Source organism: Heteronotia binoei, chromosome 9 (genome assembly GCF_032191835.1).
Source record: "Heteronotia binoei isolate CCM8104 ecotype False Entrance Well chromosome 9, APGP_CSIRO_Hbin_v1, whole genome shotgun sequence".
Classification (NCBI taxonomy): domain Eukaryota; kingdom Metazoa; phylum Chordata; class Lepidosauria; order Squamata; family Gekkonidae; genus Heteronotia; species Heteronotia binoei.
Window position 1 is genome coordinate 948,232 of NC_083231.1, and position 23,312 is coordinate 971,543.

Sequence of the window (23,312 nt, forward strand, 5' to 3'; positions counted from 1 at the left end):
CTATCATCATCAGGACTTCAAAATTAATTATAAACTTTTTGTCTGTCATCCTCTGACACTAAAGCCAATGGGACTATGCCAGTTTATGTGCCTTAGAACCACCTCTATTTTGTAGTAACATGGGGTGTTAAATGCCATCAGTAAGCACAAGGGCCCGAAAAGTGGTACTTTTAACTGTGGCTACCATGCTGAAATTTTTCTGGATTGGAGCTGAGTGGTTCACTGACCCAGAGTAGTAGTTTATTTGAATATATATATGACATATATTATATATATATGAAACCATTCTGAATTATTTGTTCTGCAAAAACAGTAACATGATCCAGATCATAAAAGAAAACCCATGACTACCTCAAGCAAAATTTTAATAGTTTTTGTTCTTTTACAAAAATATACATTTTTTAAAGTAACAAATATCATTAGAAGTGACAGGTAAAAGAATTCACAGTGAGCTTTTGCTGACATAGGTATGAAAATGATTGAAAGCCACTTTTTATGTCTGATGGTAAAACAGGACCTACTGTGCAAAAGTTGATCATTTGAACATAAAAGCTATTTTAGAAGTTTAACTTTTTCCTTTAAAACTTTAAATGTAGGATTACTGTTGACTTTCTTATTAAATAAGGCGAGAATTTCCACTTCAGATTTATGTTGGTCACCTGTGACTGCATAATACTGGGCTAAGACCTGTACAATAAATAACACATGTTTAATTCCATGTAGGCTAAGAATGCAGTACGAAAAAAAAACACTTATTCTTAAATCAGTTTAATAATTGCTTCTGGAATATAGCACAATAAAATTTTGCCTCTCAACAGTGAACATTTTCATCCCCACTTTCTTAATAATCCCCAGTTAAATGAAGACTTCACATTTTGATTCATGTTCCCCATTTTATAAGCTGTCACATCAGTGTACGATGGCAGCTCTTCCACTCATAAGAATGTAAGAGTACATAAGAGATGCCATGCTGGATCAGGCCAATGGCCCATCTAGTCCAACACTCTGTGTCACACAGTGGCCAAAAAACCCAAGTGCCATCAAGAGGCCCACCAGTGGGGCTAGAAGCCCTTCCACTGTGCCCCCCACCCAAGCACAAGAATACAGAGCATCACTGCCCCAGAAAGAGAGTTCCAACAATAAGCTGTCCACTGATGGACCTCTGCTCCATATGCTTATCCATTCCCCTCCTGAAGCTGTCTATGCTTGTAGCCACCACCACCTCCTGTGGCAGTGAATTCCACGTTAATCACCCTTTGGGTGAAGAAGGCTGATTAAAATGCACAGGAGCTCTGCTGTGCACCTGGGCAGCTCCTAGTCATTTCAGGGCTACCTGTGCAGGAGAACCAGTGGATCAGATATGCCCTCAGATTTCTAAAAGCATTCAACATACCTTTTTCCTTAATTTCTTAATTGAGATTTCATGGTCAGGCGCTTGTCTCAGAACAGCCTTTATAGTTCCTTTCCAATTGAATTTCCCTGTACAATTAGTAAACATAGAGAACCACAAAGATATTAGAATAGATCCAAGCAGCCAGCCATGTTGGTCTGAAGCAGTTGAACAAAGCAGGAGTCAAGTTGCACCTTTAAGACCAGCCCATTTTTATTGAGAACGTCAGCTTTCTTGTGCTCTTAAGCACGCTTCATCAGAAGAGGAATCCGGCACAGTGAGCAAAGCCATACATAGCTGAGCAGAGCCATACAGAGCTGGTAGGCAGTGGCCCAGAATGCAACATGGTACAGATTTAAGAACCAATGACAGTGAAGTAAAATTATCTGGTAGGCAGGGGTTAAGAATGTAAAATGGCACAATGACAGAATAGTAAAATTAACAAATTGAGCAAACCTTTTATCTGAGTAGCATAAGCATACGAAAGCAACAAAACAGTAATATGTCAAAATGTGAGATTGTCAATGACAATGGGAGATGGGTTCAATATATATAATAGGATAAGCAACCAAAGTCCCTGTTTGAGTGTGTCAATACAGCTAAAAGAGAAATACATTATATAGTGATCTTCTTGTCCACCAGGCTGTTAGTGGGACTACCTTGGTGGGAACATGTACAGCCTAGGCTGCGGGAGCTGCACTGGCTGCCAATTGTGTTCCGAGTTCGTTACAAGGTGCTGGTTATTACCTTTAAAGCCCTATATGGCCGAGGACCTGTCTACCTTAGGGACCGCCTCTCCCCATATATCCCCCAGAGAGCACTGAGATCTAGTTCTCAAAATCTTCTAAAAATCCCTGGACCAAGGGAGGCCAAACTGAAAACAATGAGAGAACAGGCCTTCTCAATAATGGCCCCCCACTGGTGGAATCAATTGCCAGAGGACATGCGAGCCCTGCGGGACTTTAATCAGTTCCGCAGGGCTTGTAAAACTGCCCTTTTTCAACTGGCCTATAAGATGGAATCCTGAATGTGACATCTAACCATCTGGATATATACATACACATACTGTACTGTAGCACCTTTTAATTTGTAGTGATTTTAATTAATTTATTTATCTAATGTGTTTTAATTGTATCTTATTGTATAATTGTATTTTATAATCATGGTACACTCCATGTCTTCTAAGCCGCCCTGAGCCTGCCTTGGCGGGGAGGGCGGGATATAAATAAAAGCTTATTATTATATTATTATTAATCTACTTTTTAACATGTAAACATCATTCTAGTTTGCCATAGGAAAAAGGAATACAATAAAATATAGTGAAAATGGGTAAAGCATATGTAATGAGATAAATAAAAATTGGTTGGTCTTAAAGGTGAAACTTGACTCCTGCTTTGTTCAGATATTAGAATAAATTTTTTTTTGTCAAAAGTAGAACAAAACCAGCTATCACAGAGTCAGGCTGGTTGCCTGCTTGCCAAACGAATGACTTCCTGGGCTTCATTTTGTGCTGGCTGAAGCACTGCTATCTAGGAATTGGCACAAACCTTGGTTCGTGGTGCCACATGAACCTTCATGGACCCTCCAATTTACCAAATTGGTTTGTATCGTGAAGTTAATGATGGGGTAGAATGGCCCCACTGTGGGCTAGAGACACCAACCTTGCAGCTGACTCTCCTCTACCTGCCCTCCAAGCTTGGTGAGGATTGCATTTCGGGGGGCTGAGTTACAGCCTCCCAAAGCACATACCCACAGGAATGTGCTTTCCGGGGAAATCACAGCCATATGTCAGGAGTGTGTTGAGCACTGCCCCCCACCCAAGCTAGAGGCATCAAACTCCCCTCCCTGGGATGTCCCTATACCTGCCCTCCAAGTTTGGTGAAGACTGGCGGAGGGTGGGGTGCGGAATATTGCCTGCCTCCTCATCATAGACATTGTTGCTCTAGATGGGCAATCCTTCTCTGGTCTGTGAGGTGTTCATCTGCCTACCTCGCCATGAGTGTCAGGGGGTTTTCTGGGGTGGTGGTGGTGGCTTGCTCCAAAAAGAGAGCCTTTTGCCATCAAAAGGAATGGCTTGCTCTTATTATTAACATTGGTCCCACTATAAATATAAATACTTAAGTAGTGCTGAGAGGTAAGTTCATGATAACAATTAAAATTTTAAAAAATCATTCATTAAACATTTAAGAATTATCCACTTCCATTCAGCTTTGTGTTGTGTCTCATTATAATTACCATAGTTTATTCCAGGACAAGAATTTCTGAAGAAAGTAAAGACGCTGCAGAAAGCATTAATAATGAATTGTAACAAGAGGCTGATAACCTTAAAGGAAACAGGAACACTCCTGAGGAAGTCTTTGGACATGATGAAATGAGCTTATATCTGGGTGCTCACTGGGGATGAACCTTTCTTGTAATGTTGTAAAGCTGTACTTCTTTATAATGTATACAATAGATTTACATGACTCTTAAAAAGTTTTACTAAACGTTGTTAGCCTGTATAACACAGTGCTTGTTTTTTGTATTGCCTGTAATATGAGCTGTGATTCCATGTTGTTGGATTATGTGAATCAGGCAGATCATGAGAGGGAAGGCAAGAAGGGTTGCATCAGTGCTTAGTTCCCACGGCCCTTTCTTACACGCCCAGGGAAATGCTGATTGACACTTTGGGATCAGGCAGCAATTTTTCACCAGGCCCAGTTTTGCCAGGGATCCTGGAAGGTCCCCCCACCAACATCTTCAGGTCACGGAGCAGGTGTGTGTGTGGGGGGAGGTATTTGTGAGTTTCCTGCATTTTGCAGGGGATTGGACTAGATGACCCTGAAAGTCCCTTCCAACTCTGTGATTCTATGATTTAATATTTAAAATACATTATTTTAATACAGCCTTTCAGATTAAGATTACCTTGATATTCATTCTCATTTTCTTCACTTACTGGACAGTTCTTTCTTTTTATTTTGATGCAAGACTCTTCTAAATTTATAGGAAGAGAAAATATGAAAAAGTGTCAAAAAGATGCAGTCCTAGTGTATCCAGACTGTGAAGATGAAAAATTCAACTACCATTTAAAAAGAAGCATGCTGTGTAGTTGACCAGTCTGGTCTCTACATCAACTGCCACCTGACTGACAGGCCCTACGTTGTTTTTAATAGTACTAATTCCCAGCTGAGGTTTGCAGTTAAATGGAGGTAAGGTGGAGAGTAACTTTTTTTCACCTTCTTAAGTAGTTCAGTAAAGAAGCTTGAAACCATTTACAAGCATCACACACAGCATCTGCTGGGCTCACAAATTTATGATGCTCAGGATAATAAGGCAGTTATCAGCCAGGCTGTGATTTCTGAGGTGAATCTTTGGCCCTTCCCCAGCCTCAGGCGTCTCACAGTACAAGTGTTGGTTTCTTCAGGAAGTTTCAACAACTTAGCCTGCTACCCATGAAAACCAGTAAGTCAACAGTCTTCTCTTTCAAGAGTATGCTGAAATCAGCATGCTTTATCCCAAAAACTAGACTCTGATACACTAAGTATTGAAATCCTGAGAAAGGATTTGTTCCTTCTTACTCCACTGGAGACACAAACCCAATCTAAAAACATTCAGTTTTAGCTTATTAACTCTCAAACCAGACACTGAGACAGGATCCCTCAAGAATCTCTCCAAGACTCTCTCTGATGAGGATGGTGACAGATTTCTCACTCCCCAGCTCCATCTGGCTTCTTCAGCCATCCACTGCCTCTGCACACTCACCCCACCCAGGGGTATATGGGGGGACCGGTGACTGACAGACACCAACAGACAGGCTTTAGGAGCACCAGAATAAAACATAGTAATGCTGAGCCCCACCCTTGCCAGGAAGGGAAACCCTGTCCTGTCTGACTTTGTTCCATCAGTGGCTCTTATGAGAAGAAGGGCATTCCGAGAAGGCAGGGCGTGAACTGTCCCTGCTGTTCCCCTCTCCTCTCCTCACCTTCCCTTCCTTACAGTCAATCTGATCACAGTGAGATTTTCCCCTCCAAACAGCAAAACACATCACCATTTAGATTAAGGGTTTTTTTAAAAACCCAATTCTTTAAGATGCTGCCATGTCTTACAAACAGGAGTAGCACCAACTGTCGCTTCTGTACCTTCCGAGGGGCTGCGCTTGCATCTCTTGGCCCTGGGCTTGGTCCCTGCTGGCTCTTCTGAATGAAGGCCACTGCCGTTCATTTCAGGCTCCACTGCATCAATTGCTCGCCGCTTCTGCTTTGTCACCTTCACACACCTGCTCTGAAATACCTGCTCATCCTCTTCCTCATATTTTGCTTTCTTAGACTTTTTGACTTTTAAAGGTTGTAAGCTGTCCTGTTGACTTTGTAGCCTTAATTCTTTTTTCTCCTTTTTGACATTTCGTCTCTCTTTTCGTTCCCTTTTGCTCTTCTTCTTTGCCAGTCCCTCTGTTTTTGCTACATCCTCTTCAGATAGTGTTGGCGTAACTTCATTTTTTTCACACTGATTTCCAGCTGTGTCTTGTGGCTTCTCCTCTTTTTCACTTGGTCCCTTTAACCAGGGAAGACAAGGAGGGCACGCACTTAACACTTCACCATAACTGGGCTGCTCAGTTACAGGGGAAGGGAAGCTTCTGCAGTTACCCCTAGTGGCCAATGAGAGGACTCCATGGTAAGGGGTAAATGATGGGATTTTTGTCGTTTAAGCAGTAAATTAGGTTCGGTTTGATTAAGTACTGGATATACTTCAGTTTTTCCAAACATACCTGGTGTTTTTTTTTCCTGGGGAAAACCCCCCAGATTTTTTCCCCCTATGGCTTGAAAAATTCTGGAAATTTTATCTCTCTAGCAACACCACCCCCAACTACTCTGAAATATTCGCCACCATCCAGATCTGAACGCATAATCACTTGGCTTTAGTGGATCTGCTCCATTAGAAGATATTAAAGAAGATATTGGATTTATATCTCGCCCTCCACTCCGAAGAGTCTCAGAGCGGCTCACAATCTCCTTTGCCTTCCTCCCCCACAACAGACGCCCTGTGAAGTGGGTGGGGCTGAGAGGACTCTCACAGCAGCTGCCCTTTCAAGGACAACCTCTGCCAGAGCTATGGCTGACCCAAGGCCATGCTAGCAGGTGCAAGTGGAGGAGTGGGGAATCAAACCCGGTTCTCCCAGATAAGAGTCCGCACACTTAACCACTACACCAAACCGGCTGTGTGTTGTCCTTCAGCACAAGAAGCTGCCTGCCCAATCCCAACTGATTCTTTTCCTTAAAGGCAGTATTCAGGCCCTGTCACATGCACCATTACATAGTCTGCCTGGTTACCCTTGCCTGACAGCTCCCCTCAGGAGACAGTGGCCCTGCAGGCCTTCTTGGGCCTCTCAGCAGCTGGCAATATCATTGGCCAGGGGATTCTCCTGGGTCAGCTGATGGAGCTCCATATCTCACATTTTTATCCCAATGTTTTTCCAGCTGAGAGCAGCACACAAGTTCCTCACCTCCCCAATTTTATATGCACAATAACTCTGTGCATTAGGTTAGGCAAAGATAGGCCACATCCATGTGCCATGCATTTTATGTGGGATACCACTTTTATGCTTTGGAACAGTCTGAAAATGGGAAGTTCACCATGACAGAACAATAAATATAGCTAGTTGTTCTTCATCTCAAATTAAACAGTTTTATTATTAATAAGGTAACCAATGTTTGCCTGCTGCTATCAGAGCTTTAAATGCTAAAACACTATCACAAATTTTGTATGGTATCCCTCTGTGGATTAAAGCTCTGAACCAGAAAATAGAAAAAAAATCCAGGCTGCATTTCTGTAACAACTTTTAGGAATCCCCAATTGTATTCCTTATTTTGTAATCTGTTCAGAAACAGGACAATCTCTGATTGAAACAAAAGCTTGGACCCTAACTTTTAAATATTGGTTTTAAAAAGGTAAAGGTAGTCCCCTGTGCAAGCACCAGTCATTTCCAACTCTGGGGTGACGTTGCTTTCACAACGGACTTTTTACGGGGTGGTTTGCCATTGCCTTCCCCGGTCATCTACACTTTCCCCCCAGCAAGCTGGACTCATTTTACCGACCTCAGAAGGATGGAAGGCTGAGTCAATCTTGAACCAGCTACCTGAACCCAGCTTCCGCTGGGATCAAACTCAAGTTGTGGGCAGAGCTTAGGACTGCAGTACTGCAGCTTTACCACTCTGCGCCACGGGGTCCTTTAAATATTGATTACAAATATATTATAGGGCTGAACCAGCTAGCCTGCTCAGCTACTTAAAAAGAGACCCTTATAATGCTGCTTGGCTAGATGGAATCATATCGAAGCTCAAACACATGGGAAATGCAATTGATGATCTATTTGCATCTGATGAATCTTATAATTTTAGATTTATCAAACTGAGACTCTCAGATCTAGAATCTCATAAACTGTGTCCTGTCCAATTTTATACTTACTCTCCTCCTCACTTGGACTTGATCAGATGGCCAGGAAAATGGCCAAATATTTATCTGAACTAGATAACCCACAACATTGGAAAGCTTTTATGCTGTCTAGGATGAATGCATTTCCCTCCAATGTTCTCTATGGAAGATTTCTTCAAGTCCCCTTTAGTGAAAGACATTGTCTATGTGGGTCAAGCTTGCCTGATTCCATCCAGCATATTTTATTGAACTGCCAACTGTATACTAATCTCCAGGAGGTTCTGTTTGATAGTCTTTCCTTACCATCCTATAATCAAGAAAATAGGACTGATTGCCGTTTCCTACTAAATGACAACATAACTGATATAACAGCTGTTGCCAAATTCTTGGCTGAAATTGTCAAAAATTATTCTAAGCAGGTTTTTTTGTGATTCTTAATCTTATTTTAGCCATTTATGATTTAACAGATATACTGGATTGTTGTTTGGTTGACAAGTGTCTGTATATCTCTTTTGGTTATGCCAATAAAAGTGAGCTATTTACTTTGAAAATGGAGAACACATTCTACCTGCACTAAAGATCTTTACCAGCTGCATGTTTGCTTCCAAGCACAATTTGGAATGCATACAATTTAGAGCCCTAAAAGAGCTGGGAGCAAGATACTTATAGTACTCTCTCCACTCTTCCTACTTTTACCCACTAGTTAAAATCTTTTGTAGAGGCCCTTCTCTGTCTGCCCTCTGGAGAGAACAAGCCTCCTCTGAGGGTCAAAGGCAGACATGTCATCCCAATAAAGCTGAAACTGCTCTGCCATTTCCAGCTCAATGTCCTAGTATTTCAGCCCCAAGTAAGAAAGTGCGTTGCTTGGGAACTGGTGGTGGTGTAACCAGAATACAAGGCCATCTTTCCATTTAAACATGTTAAATGCATGTTAATATCAAGCTGAGTCATAAAACAGCATACCTAAGAGCATGTCTTTGATTTGCTTACCTTCTTGGTAGCCTCAGAAAAGATATCCCACACCTGATCTTGTAGAACTGTGTTGTGTATTTTCAAACTGTTGTTCATCCAGTTCTGTTGAGAAAAAAAGCAGAAAATAATCTTCCATCTAATATATGACAGCATCAGCAACTGGATCAGTGCATATTTCCATTTCTTAGGCACCAAATGGTTATCCAAACCTGGGAGCCTGGCACACCCTATACAGGGGTCCCCAACCTCTTGGAGCCTACAGGCATCTTAGGAATTCTGACATGGGATGGCGGGTGCAACCACCAAATGGCTGCCAGGAGGCACGGCCAACCACAAAGTCAGGGAGCAAGATTATGCAAACATTTAAGAGCAACTCTACAACATTTCAGGCAGTAGTTCTGCTTGACAAGACTCCTTTTAAGCTGCACAACCAATTAACTCTCCAGCAGTCAATGAGAAGCCCTGCTGGGCAAAAGTCATAGAACCAGAGTTAGAAGGGCTAAAAGAGCCCTAAAAGAACTGGGACCAAGGTCATCTAGTCCAACCCCCTGAACAATGCAGGAAATTCACAGGATCAGCATTGCTGTCAGACCCCTCTTGGTAGACACCAGGAAAGGTGTCGGGGGCACCATCATGCCTAAGGGGACCTTGCTGGGGACTCCCATGTTAGACTGGCACATATAATCCTGTTTTACCAACCCAATGGTGGCAAATATAGTTGACAAGGGAAGGCAGATCACAAACCGCCAGGAAGGACTCCGAGAGCAGGCAAGAAGCTGTATTTGGAATTTACAGACTGGACGTTTATGGACGTTTATCAATATTCCAGAATGGACGTTTATCAATATTCCTGCTCTGCTAAGTCAGGCTTTGTCCTCCCCCTCCCTGAATCCTTCTGCTAATGCTGTATTCACTTCCTTAATTGCCAAGGCAGAGAAATTAAGCACAAGGCTACAGCCCTTGAATGATCAGTGCTTCTGTTTTAACCACTGATGTGATTTCCAATCAGAAGGGAAAATGTGCACAAGCTGCAGTAAGGGGGGCTGGCAACAGCAGGAGGCCATGAAGCAGAGGCAGCAGGCAAACCCACCTGCCTGATTTTGAAAGAAGAGCTTTGAGACTGGTTCTAGATTGGAGGTGGGGGGAGGAGATAAGACATTCAAGTGTGTAGTAGAGAATTTTTGTGGCATGCTCGACAGAGCATTTTGACAGTGAATGTTGGCCCAGCTTACTGGACCTCAGTGTTGTCATCCCCAAACTGAGAATTCCTGCTGTAATGTATGCTACACTTTCCTGTGGGTGATGCACTAGTAATCTTTGAGAGCCAAGGACCATTTATCACAGTTTTTACACCCATATCTGCACTTGATGTGTAGCAACCTTCTCCTTGCCAGTAGACAGGATGATGCAGGCCACCAAGCACACAACCCAGAACATCTTGGGCTCTTTACAGGAAATTTTACTGCTCAATCCTGATTTTTTTCCCTGATAGATTTCCAAGGAACCTCAGGAGTTTCTAAAGACAGTGTAAAAACTTGGAGAGAGATAAGACTTGAATAACAAACCTGAAACTTCCCTTTCTTTCTTGGAATATTGTCAAAGCTATACATTTGCTGTAAGATATCTCGAACTTTTGGGTTAATGTTTGGTTTTTCTATTGCTTCGTGAATCTTCTGTAGGGGGAAAGTAAACAATAATCTTCAACAACACATTTGGGTGCAGTGAAATCATGAAATCAAACATGCTCAAGACTTGGAAACATCCTCAGGATCTACAGATGGGTATCTTTCCACTTCTTCTATCCACACAGGACCAAGCAGATTTTCCAAAATCACACACAAAAAAGAAACCTAATTTTTGCATCTGATTTGATTTAAAAGGCCAAAAATCACCATTTAGTATTCTTTAAAATCAGCCTTCCATGAAGCATATAGGAAATTCACATTCCTTTACTTCATTTCAACTTAAATATATTAAGTGCTGAACTCAAACATAAATGCCAGTACCCAAAAGAGGGGTTTTGTTACATCCAGTGCTTGTAAACATCTGAACAAGTTGCAATAATCTCACTGCATGAGAACCTTCACACACACACACACACACACCCCAACAGGAACATAATCTTAGACATATTTCTGAGGAAGGATCTTGGTGACTATTTACAATCTTGTACTTTGATTTATTTCTGTACTATTGGACTAAGGTGTATTTACTCTGAATTCTAGTTGTAAGTACACTTAAAATTCTTACTTCAGGAAGACATGAGGTGGAGCCAGGTGCATTAGGAGACCCAACTGATTCTAAGCACATGAGGGTATCATGTGCAAGGTTCACTTGTAACATAGTGTCCTGCTTGTGACTCCAGTACCTTATACCAACATATACTACTGCCCCCCAAACCCACAAAAGTAAGCAATTGCTAAGAATTTAGCACAAGCAAGTGAATTCTACTTGTTTAAAGTAAACAATTCTGCAAGCCTGAACTTATTTTCATAATTTAGTCTGCAGCTGATACTCATGAGAAGGACAAGGTGACAAGAAAGTTCTTCTTGCCAATGGTTTTATGCTATTTGGTTAAAATGGCTCTGCATTTATACTTGTCATATACTATATGGGCTACTAAGGCTTTGCAGGGAGATTATTTTAACACATGCAATGTTAAGGCTGGAACAAAGTGCACAGAGGCTTCACAAGAGAGGTGCTGCATTGCTTTTCTCTGACCTTGAAGACCATCAGACTCATCAGGACTGCTGGAGAAACAGTTCTAGGTTTCGTTTTCAGTAAAAAGATACCTAGCAGCTGTGGGGGGATGGGTTATGGGAATATGTTTAAAATGCTTTTGCTGCTTTTTCCTGCACTCCTGTTATGTGTATTAACAGCCAGGCATACTGCATAAATACCTGACCCCACCTTAGATGGGCAGTTCTAACAAAAACATCTTTTGCTGTGAACGGAAGCTTTGTTTCATTTACCATGAAGCTTCTTTCTCAGTGGTCCCAGAGTGGGTCAGTCCTTACTACTGGGAATGCAGCTTCTCCTCTTTGAGGACAGGGCTGGCTTAAACTTGATCCTGGAGACGAAGGGCTTATTCCCCTGGTTTCCCAGTCATATCCAACCCTTGCTTCCCATCTCCACTATTTAAAACAGGGAAGGAAAAAACATTACCCCCCCACCCAAATGCTTTCCAACATCAGACTATCCCTGTGTAGTCAAAGACCTACATTAGGGGAGCTCTAAAAAGAACCCAATAAAAACAGAGAACCCTGCTCTCAGGAAGAAAAAACTTGCAAGGGGAAAAACACAGCATAATGATCTTTCTGAACCTGGATAGATCTTCAGCAGATCATCCATACTTGGAAGCTGCCCCATGTCAAAGGGTGGGTAGGACCGACACCCTCCAGGACCACTGAAAAAGAAGCTGCATCTCTTTCAATAAACTCTTTATTTCATTTACATCAAAGAACCTGAGTTGATGAGAACTGCACAGAAGCTGACACAAGGAACTATATGGAATACAGAAGCACTGTTCTATAGAAATCCAACTCTTTACTCTCCAAGCTTCTTACAATTCACCTATCTATGAAGTCACACAGCGAGAGACCTGGGCATGATCCAGCCTGGAGGTAGGGAGGGTGGAAAGAGATGGCTGCTGTAGAGAGATGGCATAAGAGAGTCCTCACTGTTGTGTCTCGTCACGCTCTGATTCTTTGGAACATGCTCAGAAGCATCCATTTTGCTCAAAGTCTGGGAAAGAGAGATCCCAAGTCTTTTAACCTAACAGACTAATGTTCCAGCAGCAATGGACACTTCCAGTTAAGCTAAAAAGAATCCAGGAGAAACCAGGCCTTAAAGACAAGAACTCTGTGGCTGCTGAAGCCCTTCACACCAATTGTTCCTGCTGTCATCACATTTAGGAGAAGTGAGGACTTCGCAGAGATGGCTACTTCTGGCTTGGTGTTTTGGAGAAAACTCTCGAAAAAAATTCAGAAAGACTCTGAGCTCCCTTGCTTCCTGCCTCAGGAAAGCTTGGAGAAAACCAATTATAGGATGATTTGCTAAGGGAGGGAGAGAGGGAGACGCAAGCTTACCATGAATACCAGAACTGCTCTGTAGCAACTCAGACAAGCAGAAACATTTCAAGGTTTCAGACACAGCTAGCTAACTGCCAGACCAGCCATTCAAGATCCTTTAAAACTGGAAATGTCAAGGCCCCTTACAGCAAGCATATTGTCTCTGTAGTGTTTATAGCCACCATAAGGGCACAGGGATGAAAGCAACCTGGAATTCCACACTTGGCACTTCACAACTAAGAGACCAAATATAACTGTACTTGGCTGTACATGAACTAGACTGTACTTGGTTGTACATGATGTGCTGATTCGGGCTGAGGAAAATGAAATTTGGTATTTCCCCCCTAAAATTAAATGATGTTGCCATACTTACATAAGACTTTTTTATTTGTTTTACCTGAATCCATTCCTGCTGCTTGACATCTCCTTTGTGAGTTCTGGCTTCGTATCCCTTGCCACCATACTTCTGGTCTTCACTTACACACTTCATATGAGATTTATAATTCTCACCCCTTTGAAAAGAAACACATGCAGAAAGCAATTCATGATTTGTACAGATGACATTTTTAACATAGTTCTTCAGGTCAAAACGCTTTCAGCTATAGGCATATGCAAAGGCCTCAAGAAAGTCTGACAGGGCATTATTACCACACCATTAATCCTGCTAATAGAGACTGTTTAGGCCCTCAGCTACAGGACTTATCCAAGCTGGAATGCAATACTATGAAGAGTTAGGCATGTACTGATATCAGATTAATTTTGTTCAGGAGTTGATTTATGCACTCTTTGCCCTGCCACAGAAATCATCAATAATGATGATGACTTACAGATCCAGGTGAGCAGCCGTGTTGCAGGAGAACAAAGTCTGAGTCCAGTGGCACCTTTAAGTTTTATTCAAGGTATGTTTTATTCAAGATATGAGCTTCCATGAGCAGGCACACTTCCTCAGATACACTGAAATGGAAGTTAGCAGTTCATACATATAGACAGAGGGTGAACAGCAAACTAGCATACAACATAATAAAAATGTTTTAACAGATGCAAAGACCAAACACGAATAACAAGCTGAGTTTATACAGTCACCATTGGTTTGGATTTAATCGGGGGGGGGGGGGGGGGGGGGGAAGAGGGAAAGAAAATATGTCAAAATAGGAGACTAAAGTGTAAACTTATCCTTCTTAATCGTAGGATCAATTAACGGAGATTCTGTTGTTACACTACATTCATCTTCTCTCAGGCACCTTGGTAACAAACAGGAGGTGGAGTAAATGGTTGTGCCGTGTTATGTCACCTCTGTCACCAGATCAGAGAAATACATTCTAATTTTCATTGCATTACATTACAATCTCTATTCCAGTGAGAATTTAAATAAGAAATACGCTGAAACAAAAAGAATGTATAGCCCTTCTTGTTGAGAATACATATGTAATGACTGGATGATTTTAGCATATGTAATGAGATAAGAAACCAATATTCCTTTTAAGTCCTTGTTCCAAGTGTTCAAAAACTTGTAAATTAGCAATTTCCCATTCCAGTCTGTTCCTGAAATTCCTTTGCACAATGTTATCATAATGCTTTAGAGAAGAAAAATGTAGCGTAACAACACGGCGTTAGTTAATTGATCATAAAAGTAAAATGACTGCAAGCACCAGTCATTTTCGACTCTGGGGTGATGTTGCTTTCACAACGTTTTCACGGCAGACTTTTTACAGGGTGGTTTGCCATTGCCTTCCCCAGTCATCTACACTCCCCCCCCCCCCAGCAAGCTGGGTACTCATGTTACCAACCTCGGAAGGATGGAAGGCTGAGTCAACCTGGAGCCGGCTACCTGAACCAGCTTCTGCTGGGATCGAACTCAGGTTGTGAGCAGAGGGCTCCGACTACAGTACTGCAGCTTTACCACTCTGCACCACGGGGCTCTTTAACTGATCATAGCATTCCACAATCAAGGATAAGTTTACACATCAGTCTCCAATTTGGTATAGAATCATAGAGTTGTATAGGTAAGCGACCTCCAGGGTCATCTAGTCCAACCCACTTCACAACCCCCCCCCCCCCCCCCCACAACCAGTTAGCCCTGTTCCATGACCAGAAGATGGCAAAACAAACAAAACACCCTCCAGGATTTTTGGCCAAACTGGTCAGGAGAAAATGGCTTCCTGACATATTTATGTGGTGACCATATAAACTTAACTAGTTATTCTGTTAAAACATCTTCACTATGTTGTATGCTAATTTGCTCTTCACCCTCTGTCTATATGTATGACCTCTTAACTTCCATTTCAATGTATGTGAGGAAGTGTGAGTGCACAGAAAAGCTCATACCTTGCAGGAAACTTCACTGGCCTTAAAGATGCCACTGGACTAATGATGCTTTATGTTAACACATTTAAAAGCTTTACTCATACCAAGCATTCCCTTGGAAACCAAGCAATAGCTTATATCTGAGGAAGGGCTGTCTTTTCTGCATATTCCAGCAGAACGGCGCTGGAGGTGTGACTTATGCTGAGAAATTTTCAAGATCAAAATCTACAGAATTCCTTTTAGTAGGACCAGCCAAACTTTCAGACATTCCATGTACAGTCACGGACCACCTCCCTCACTCTGTAAGACCTCATACTCACACAGGAAAGTGACCAGTACAGATGACCCTCCAGCACAATGGCTCCTTGGGTAGGGAGGGAGGTTGGGCACAAGCATGCTGGCCTCAGCCCCTGCCTCAGTGCAACTGCATTCCACCATGAGTGTCACAGACCATGCAAAGGGGGTGGCCACTTCCTCCTTATGGTTGCACACTGCAGATGACCAGGCGATCATGCAGAGGTGGGAGATCGCGTTACAACACTCATGACTACTCTCCCTCTCCACATGGTGGGAGATGTGGAGGAGTTGCCTGTACCAGGCTAGGGAAATGTTGCATTCAAACAAATGCAATCAGGATTGCCACGTTTGGTTGCTACCTCCTCCTCACAGTAAAAGCAGGAGTGTGTCTGTAGTTTGACCATGATCTTTCCTAAACAGAGTAAAGAGAAGAAACTTCTGAATGCTCTCCAGCAGTAGAAATACTACTTTTGAACAAAGAGAGGATATCCAAGATTTCAGGTTTTCACAGCTGGTAACATCATTAGGGTTTGTAGAATCTTTCGGGCTCAAGTGCCGTGTTCTACTGGAGAAAGTTTTCCTTCCAGACGTTTCGTTCTCAGCTGCGGAGAACATCCTCAGTGGCGTTGCAGCCGGAGCAGGCGCTCTGACCTTCTTGGCTGCTGTGCATTGAGTGGGGCCAGGGCTGCTGGAGAGCTGCTATTTCTAGGCTGGAGGGGGTGTGGTGAAAGGGCAATTCCTTCCAGGAAGCCCCACCAAACAATGGGCACATCCAGAAACCAATTGCCCTTTCACCACACCCCCTCCAGCCTAGAAATAGCAGCTCTCCAGCAGCCCTGGCCCCACTCAATGCACAGCAGCCAAGAAGGTCTGAGCGTCTGCTCCGGCTGCAACGCCACTGAGGATGTTCTCCGCAGCTGAGAATGAAACGTCTGGAAGGAAAACTTTCTCCAGTAGAACACGGCACTTGAGCCCGAAAGATTCTACAAACCCTAAAGAGAGGATAATTTAAACATGCGGCTTTTCACAAACATTACTTGAAAGCAGGGCTTTTTTTGTAGCAGGAACTCCTTTGCATATTGGGCTACATACCCCTGATGTAGCTAATCCTCCAAGAGCTTACAGTAGCCCTGTAAGAAGAGCCCTGTAAACTCTTGGGAGGACTGACTACTTCAGGGGGATGCAGCCTAATATGCAAAAGGAATTCCTGCTACAAAAAAAGCCCTGCTTGAAAGCAATTTCTCAGAAAATGTTTCCCTTGAGGAAGATGGTCAGCAGAGCACCAGATTTCATTATGTACCAAACAGTGAAGTTACCTACCAGAAATCTTTTCCACAATCCATACAGGAAAGGTATTCGCAATGACGACACATGTTCACATGCTTTTCAACCTGTCCCTTCTTCACAGACTCCCCACAAGCGTTACATGTAAAAACCACCATTTTGGGGTATTGCAAATGAATCTTTTTTCTTTAAAGAGTGTTAGAACTACTTCTTTTTCAGAAAATTCTAGAAATCAATTAAAAAAAACTTATTAAATTTGGCATGACATTTTAGATACAGTTACTTAAATTTTAAAAGAGCATTAATATTACTTAATACAAAGAAAACTTTTAAATTAAATCAGAAAACTATTAAATTAAATTCTTACTTAACAAATTAATACCTCCCAGACAACGGCCTTCTATCCAGAGGCAGAGCAGCCACCAGCTTCTCATTGGCTGGACCTCAGAACACAGTACCTCTTGTCCCAGTTGGAAAGGGCTTTTAACGAGGGTAAATGTAGAGTTCTGCATTTAGGTAGGAAAAATCCAATGCATAATTATAGGATGAGGGAGACTTGACTTGGCAGTAATATGTGTGAAAAGGATCTAGGAGTCTCAGTCGACCATACACTGAACATGTGTCAGCAGTAGCTAAAAAGGCAAGTGAGATTTTGCACCCCTGGTCTAAATGTTCTGTTGAGGCACTGTTTAGTTTTAATGCTGATACTATGATTATCTTAAATGCACTCATAGAATCATAGAGTTGGAAGGGTCCTCCAGGGTCATCTAGTCTAACCCCCTGCACAATAGAGGAAACGCCCAAATACCTTCCCCTAAATTCACAGGCTCAGCATTGCTGTCAGATGGCCATCTAGCCTCTGTTTAAAAATCTCCAAGGAAGGGGAGCTGACCACCTCACAAGGACGCTGGTTCCACTGAAGAACTGCTCTGTCAGGAAGTTCTTCCTAATGTTAAGCTGGAAGCTCTTCTGATTTAATTTCAACCCATTGGTTCATGAATCACTGCACACTGCTTTAGACTGATTTCCTTTTATTTTTTGCATCCTCTTAGATTGAATCCCCCTGAACCAAACTGAGACCTAGGTTTCCTGTTTCATTACCAATTTCTGCCTCAGTATCAATCTCCATGGCTGTTACTCCACTGTATATCATACCTAATCCAATCAAGTCTGCTAATGCCATTTGACATCGGAAATAATCTTTATAAAGTTTTTACCTCTAGTACCTCATGTTACATTTTAAGGCATACATGACTCAGCTCAACAAGGTGACATTTATGTCAGATACATCCCTTGTAGCAAACGAGTTTAATTAAATCGGAAAGCCCCTTACAAATAGCTACTCTTTCATAAAGCCTTCTTCCCATCTCTAAACCCTTCCTATACTGTATATCTTTTGTTATTTTAACTGCCAGATGGGAAAGAATTCCAGTGGTAAGAAACCATAAGAGAAAAGGAGGCAAGCAAAAAAGATCATGTTTTGACTTTCCTATCTCCTAGAGAAGTAGCATATAGTTTTCAAAAACTGATAACTAATACCAAAGTTCCCAAGGTTGAAACTCAGCAAACTAAGATGCATACCATTGTCGGAGCGGGAGTAGCAGAGTGAGGGAGATGACTTGCCCGACACAGGGCTTCAGGAAAGAAAATCAGGCAGACACGTGCAACTAGTGCCAAAAGGTGTATTAACATATATACACAACAAGTGCTCTCTTGTGCAGTCTATACAATATCACCTCCACGGACAAAGTGCTTCGCCTAACCACCATCTCACAGGGAGAGACCTGTGTGATGCACACACAGATCATATATAGTCCAAGCAGCCAATCCTGGCCGTGCTGACTCAGCAGATTGCATCACTTGGCTTCTGCCGGCTCAAGCCGGTCTGCTGATCAGGTCACTGTGACCTAGCCTGGCAGCTAGATCACCAGCTGTCATACTGTGGCTGTCAGACTGGGTTTACGTAGATTCTTGCTCCAACACACCTCCTAATCTATTTAAACCCAGTGCACCAAAACACTTCACACAGTTTACATACATGTCCACCAGCAACATTACAGTTCATATTTACGTAGCTCGGAACCCTTTCCGGAATTCGTTCAGGAACTCATCATGATTGTAAAACACATCATCGTGTTCCTGTTCAGCCAGCTCTTTCAGACGCTTGGCTTCAGCCTCCTTCTCCCTTGCCTCGCACTCTGCCACCCAGGCTTTCCATTTCTTAGCCTTTTCTTTTAACATTTCCTCAAATCCGGGTGGGTCTGGATTGACAGTCAGGGTGACATAGGGACACTTGTACCTAGCGGGACGTTGGCCTTTGGTGGACCTGGCAGACACCCGTGGCCCTGTGCTTGGACCAGCTTTGTCTTCTTCGGGTTGCTCTGTTCCCACCTCCTGGGCTGGTTGCTCTGCCCCTGTAATTGGGTGTTGAACCTCCTGACTCTCACACTTTACCTCCAGTTCCTGCATTTGAGGCTCTGCCTCCTGACTCTGCTCGTCAGGCTCTGTGCCAGCATTCGGCTCACCTTCTCCAGCCCCACTGGGTGCCACCTCCTGGGCTGGAGTTCTGGGCTGCGCTCCAACATTCTTATCAGTACTTGGCAGCATTCCCAGGTCTCTTTCCGTAGAGTGCAATCTTGCCCAGCTGGACTCACTAAATCCAGCGGACCTACTAAAGGTTAGCTTCGCCCGCTTATCACAAAAGCGATATGATTTGGTTTCTGGCTGGTAGCCCAGAAAGGTTAGGCTCACTGCCCGGTCACCTCCTTTCCTTCTATGTTTCAGAGGAATATTCACCCAGGCTTGGGTTCCAAATACCCTCAGAAAGCTCAAATCTGGGCAGTGGTTATATAGCCGCTTATAAGGCAAATCATTTACAGGCTTACACCAAACCCTATTATGTACGTATGCCGAGCAATGCATCGCTTCCGCCCAATAACGAATTGGCAGTTTTGCATCCTCGAGCATGCTGTGCATTAATGTTTGTAACACGGCGCCTGTTCGCTCGGATAGCCCATGTTCTTGGGGCGTTGCTGGGTTCGTCAGACGGTGGGCGATGCCCTTGTTTTCCAGCCAACGTTTCATCTGGTTAGATAAGAATTCCCCCCCTCTGTCGGTTTGTACAGCCAGGAGATTAACCCCTAATTGTCTCTCCACTGCTTTGACCCACTTGGTGAATGTCTTATACACCTCAGACTTATGCACCATGGTGAAAACCCACGCGTACCTCGTGTGGTCGTCGGTGGCCACCAAGCAGTATCTCCTCCCCGACAGACTCTTTGGCAATGGGCCAATAACGTCTAAATGGACTAGTTCCAGGGCTCGTGTGCTTTCCCTTGAGCTTTCTTTAGCAACAGCACACGCCTTGCTTTTGGTCTTCTTGCAGACCTGGCAATCCAAGTAACATTTGCAAGGATTTACTTTCAAACTAGGCACAAGCTCCAGGGTTTTCTTTAACGCCCTAAATCCGCAGTGCCCAAGTCTCCTATGGAGCAAATGTATACAATTATTGTGCACAGGCTCATTCGACACCTGAGCCACCTGGGCACAATCACTCTGGACCACATACAGTTTACCTTCCCTCTTTCCTGTCACAAGCAACTTTCCCCCACCTCCCAGGATTTTGCAGCAGGTTTTCTCAAATCTCACCTGGTATCCCTGGTCAAACAGTGTGCTAACACTCAACAGGTTAGACTGCAGTGAGGGTACATACAACACATTTTGCAACATACATTTCAGTGCAGGAAATTCCACATTGCCTGAGCAAACAGAATTGGCAGTGGTCCCATCAGCCAATCTCACATACTTATGCTCAGGACTGTCAATGTTTTTCAACAACTCCTTCTCGCAGCAGAGATGGCTCGTTGCCCCGGAGTCTAAAATCCAAGCAGACCCTGTGCTCTCTACTGCAGACGTGACCAGCCGGGTTGCTTCCTCACACGGGCTGGCGGTCCTCCGCTCTCGCCGCACACGCCCCCGCCTCTTCTCCCTCTCAGGGCAAGCTCGGAGCAGGTGCTGCGACGACCCGCATCCATAGCAGCGACGGACTGCAAACGCAGTCGGCTCCACTTCCTCCACCTTCGGACGCCTGCCAGCAGCAAAAGCTGGCTCAATCTTGGCTGTCTTCCCGGACACACCGATAACAGCACGCTGCCCGGCCGACACCCCCGGACAGCTCACGGCCGCAATTCTCTCTTGGAAGTCAAGCAGGTGGGCACAGACGTATTCCATGGTCAGGGTCGCTACGTCCACCGTCTCCAGAGAAGTTATCAGGGGAGTGTACTCAGGTGGCAACGACGACAGCAAAATGTACACTCTGTCGTCTGGAGCTACAGTCTTGCCTCTTGCCTCCAGCTCAACGAAACAGTCCGTTAGCCGTTTGATGTGATCTTTCACACACCCTCCAGCCGGCATAACGGTGCGGAACATCCTCCTTGTCAAGGCCATGAGGGAACCAGCAGTGGTGCTAACATGCACCGCACTCAACGCGTCCCAGGCAGCCTTGGGAGTGTCCTTCCCTCGCACATAAACCAGCTGGTCATCTCCTATAGATAGCACTATGTTGGCCAGTGCCTTATCCGATAACACAGTCTCGGCAGGAGATAAGTCAGCAGGGGGGTTACTCACGAACAGCCATTGCCCTTCACGCTTGAGGTAGTGTTGCATTCTCAGGCTCCACACCGCGTAGTTGGCTGAGGTGAGCTTCTCAACGGCTACTCCAAGCTGTTGCTGAGCCATCGTGCCGACTCCTCCTCACAGCTGGCTGCCGACGTCCCTCTGGCTCTCAAACAGAGAACGGTGGTGCTTCTGTGTCCTTCACCGGCGTTCCTCGCCTCCGGCTCTTTCCAAACTCACAGTCAGCTCAACTCTCAACTCTCTCCTCCGCGCAGCGGAACCGCCCTGGGCCCATAACCCTGTCGGAGCGGGAGTAGCAGAGTGAGGGAGATGACTTGCCCGACACAGGGCTTCAGGAAAGAAAATCAGGCAGACACGTGCAACTAGTGCCAAAAGGTGTATTAACATATATACACAACAAGTGCTCTCTTGTGCAGTCTATACAATATCACCTCCACGGACAAAGTGCTTCGCCTAACCACCATCTCACAGGGAGAGACCTGTGTGATGCACACACAGATCATATATAGTCCAAGCAGCCAATCCTGGCCGTGCTGACTCAGCAGATTGCATCACTTGGCTTCTGCCGGCTCAAGCCGGTCTGCTGATCAGGTCACTGTGACCTAGCCTGGCAGCTAGATCACCAGCTGTCATACTGTGGCTGTCAGACTGGGTTTACGTAGATTCTTGCTCCAACAACCATATTTCAGCAATAATCAATAAAACACAATTATTCCCTGGTTTCTTAAGAGAATTGGGCCAATACAGGTGCCCCAGAAAAGACTGTGAAACTGAATGTTTAGCTGAGATATTTTGCTCAGTGTTTAGAATGCAAGAGGTCTGAATGGAGGCAGACACAGCACAGACTTATAGGTAACAGGCACATGTTGTGGTGGAAAAGTGGTGTCAAGTCATAGCTGACTTTCCGCAACTCTGCAGAGTTTTCAAGGCAAGAGACATTCACTGGCGGTTTTCCATTGCCTGCCTTCACATCACAACACCGGTATCCCTTGGCGATCACCCATCCAAATGCTAGCCAGGGCCGACCCTGTTAAGTTTCCAAGATCTTAGGCGATCAGACCTGCCTGTGCCCTCCAGCTCGGACTAAATGCAAATGTAATTAACTCAGTAACTTTAGCTACTCCCTCTTATCTTAATCAAACTTGACCTCCACCAAAAGTCTTTCCGATTGTTTAAAAATGCAAAGGCGCCTGGTGGCATGGCTACTAATTTCTCGAAAGCCCAGTGGAGCAGACAGGCAGCCTTCAAAGACCACAAGCCCCAGAAGGAAACGTCACGGCCCGGGACTGAGCCCGCCGCGCGCTTCTCCCCCGCCTCCAGCCTGCCACAGCGGCCGGAAGTTGCCTGCGGATAAAGCGCCCCCCTTTCCGGTAGCGTGGCAAGGCGACGCCTGAAGTGACGAAACGGGAGGCGGACCTGCCCGTCTCGTAAGGTAACCATGGCGATCCCGCTTCAAATGCCCAGTCCACGTTTCCCGCGCGGGCGGATTAGAGCCGCCAAAGGGAGTCCCTCTTCGAGGGGCTGAGCAGAGGAACCAAGGTCCATTCGGGATGCAGCCCTGCTCGAATAGCGAGGAAGTGGCAGCAGAGTCACCCTGGGCTGAAACAGCAGCAGATGGGTGTGAAGTGCCATAAATCGGGCATTAGTATTTCAAGAGGTTATAGCATAATTCGCCATTAGGAAAAAAGAATACATTACAAGCAGTCAATATCCCTATTTGAGCATGTCAATACAAAAAAAGCAAACTACACTGCTCTAAAAGAGAAATAGGAAAAAAGGGTACATTGAAATATAGCTTCTGCCTCAGTCGACGAAGGAAACCCAACTCTGATCGCCGCGGAAAAGAAGGACCGTCCGGCACCGGAAGTGACGAGGAGGAAGCCTAGAGCTTTCCGCTCCCTCCCCGCCGGCCGCCTCCGGGACGGAAGTGACGAAGTAGGGGGTCCTTCCGC

The 23,312-nt window shown here is 44.4% G+C and overlaps 1 protein-coding gene across 5 annotated transcripts; it reads right to left on the reverse strand.

The window, feature by feature from the left end:
• Positions 1 to 348: 348 nt before the first annotated feature.
• Positions 349 to 23,312, reverse strand: LYAR (Ly1 antibody reactive). Of its 5 annotated transcripts, none has more exons than XM_060246120.1 (10): positions 23,144 to 23,254; positions 17,108 to 17,231; positions 16,762 to 16,950; positions 13,238 to 13,352; positions 10,336 to 10,443; positions 8,789 to 8,872; positions 5,509 to 5,920; positions 4,295 to 4,363; positions 1,394 to 1,479; positions 349 to 687 (listed from the first exon to the last, which is right to left on the reverse strand). In XM_060246120.1, the coding sequence occupies exons 3-10, from the start codon at positions 16,881 to 16,883 to the stop codon at positions 553 to 555; spliced, it is 1,131 nt and encodes a 376-aa protein (XP_060102103.1). In that variant the 5' UTR covers positions 16,884 to 16,950; positions 17,108 to 17,231; positions 23,144 to 23,254; the 3' UTR covers positions 349 to 552. The 5 variants fall into 5 exon arrangements, with proteins under 5 accessions (XP_060102103.1, XP_060102100.1, XP_060102102.1 ...); XM_060246117.1 differs by having other exon boundaries at positions 17,098 to 17,231; positions 23,144 to 23,236; XM_060246119.1 differs by lacking the exon at positions 23,144 to 23,254 and adding an exon at positions 22,508 to 22,731.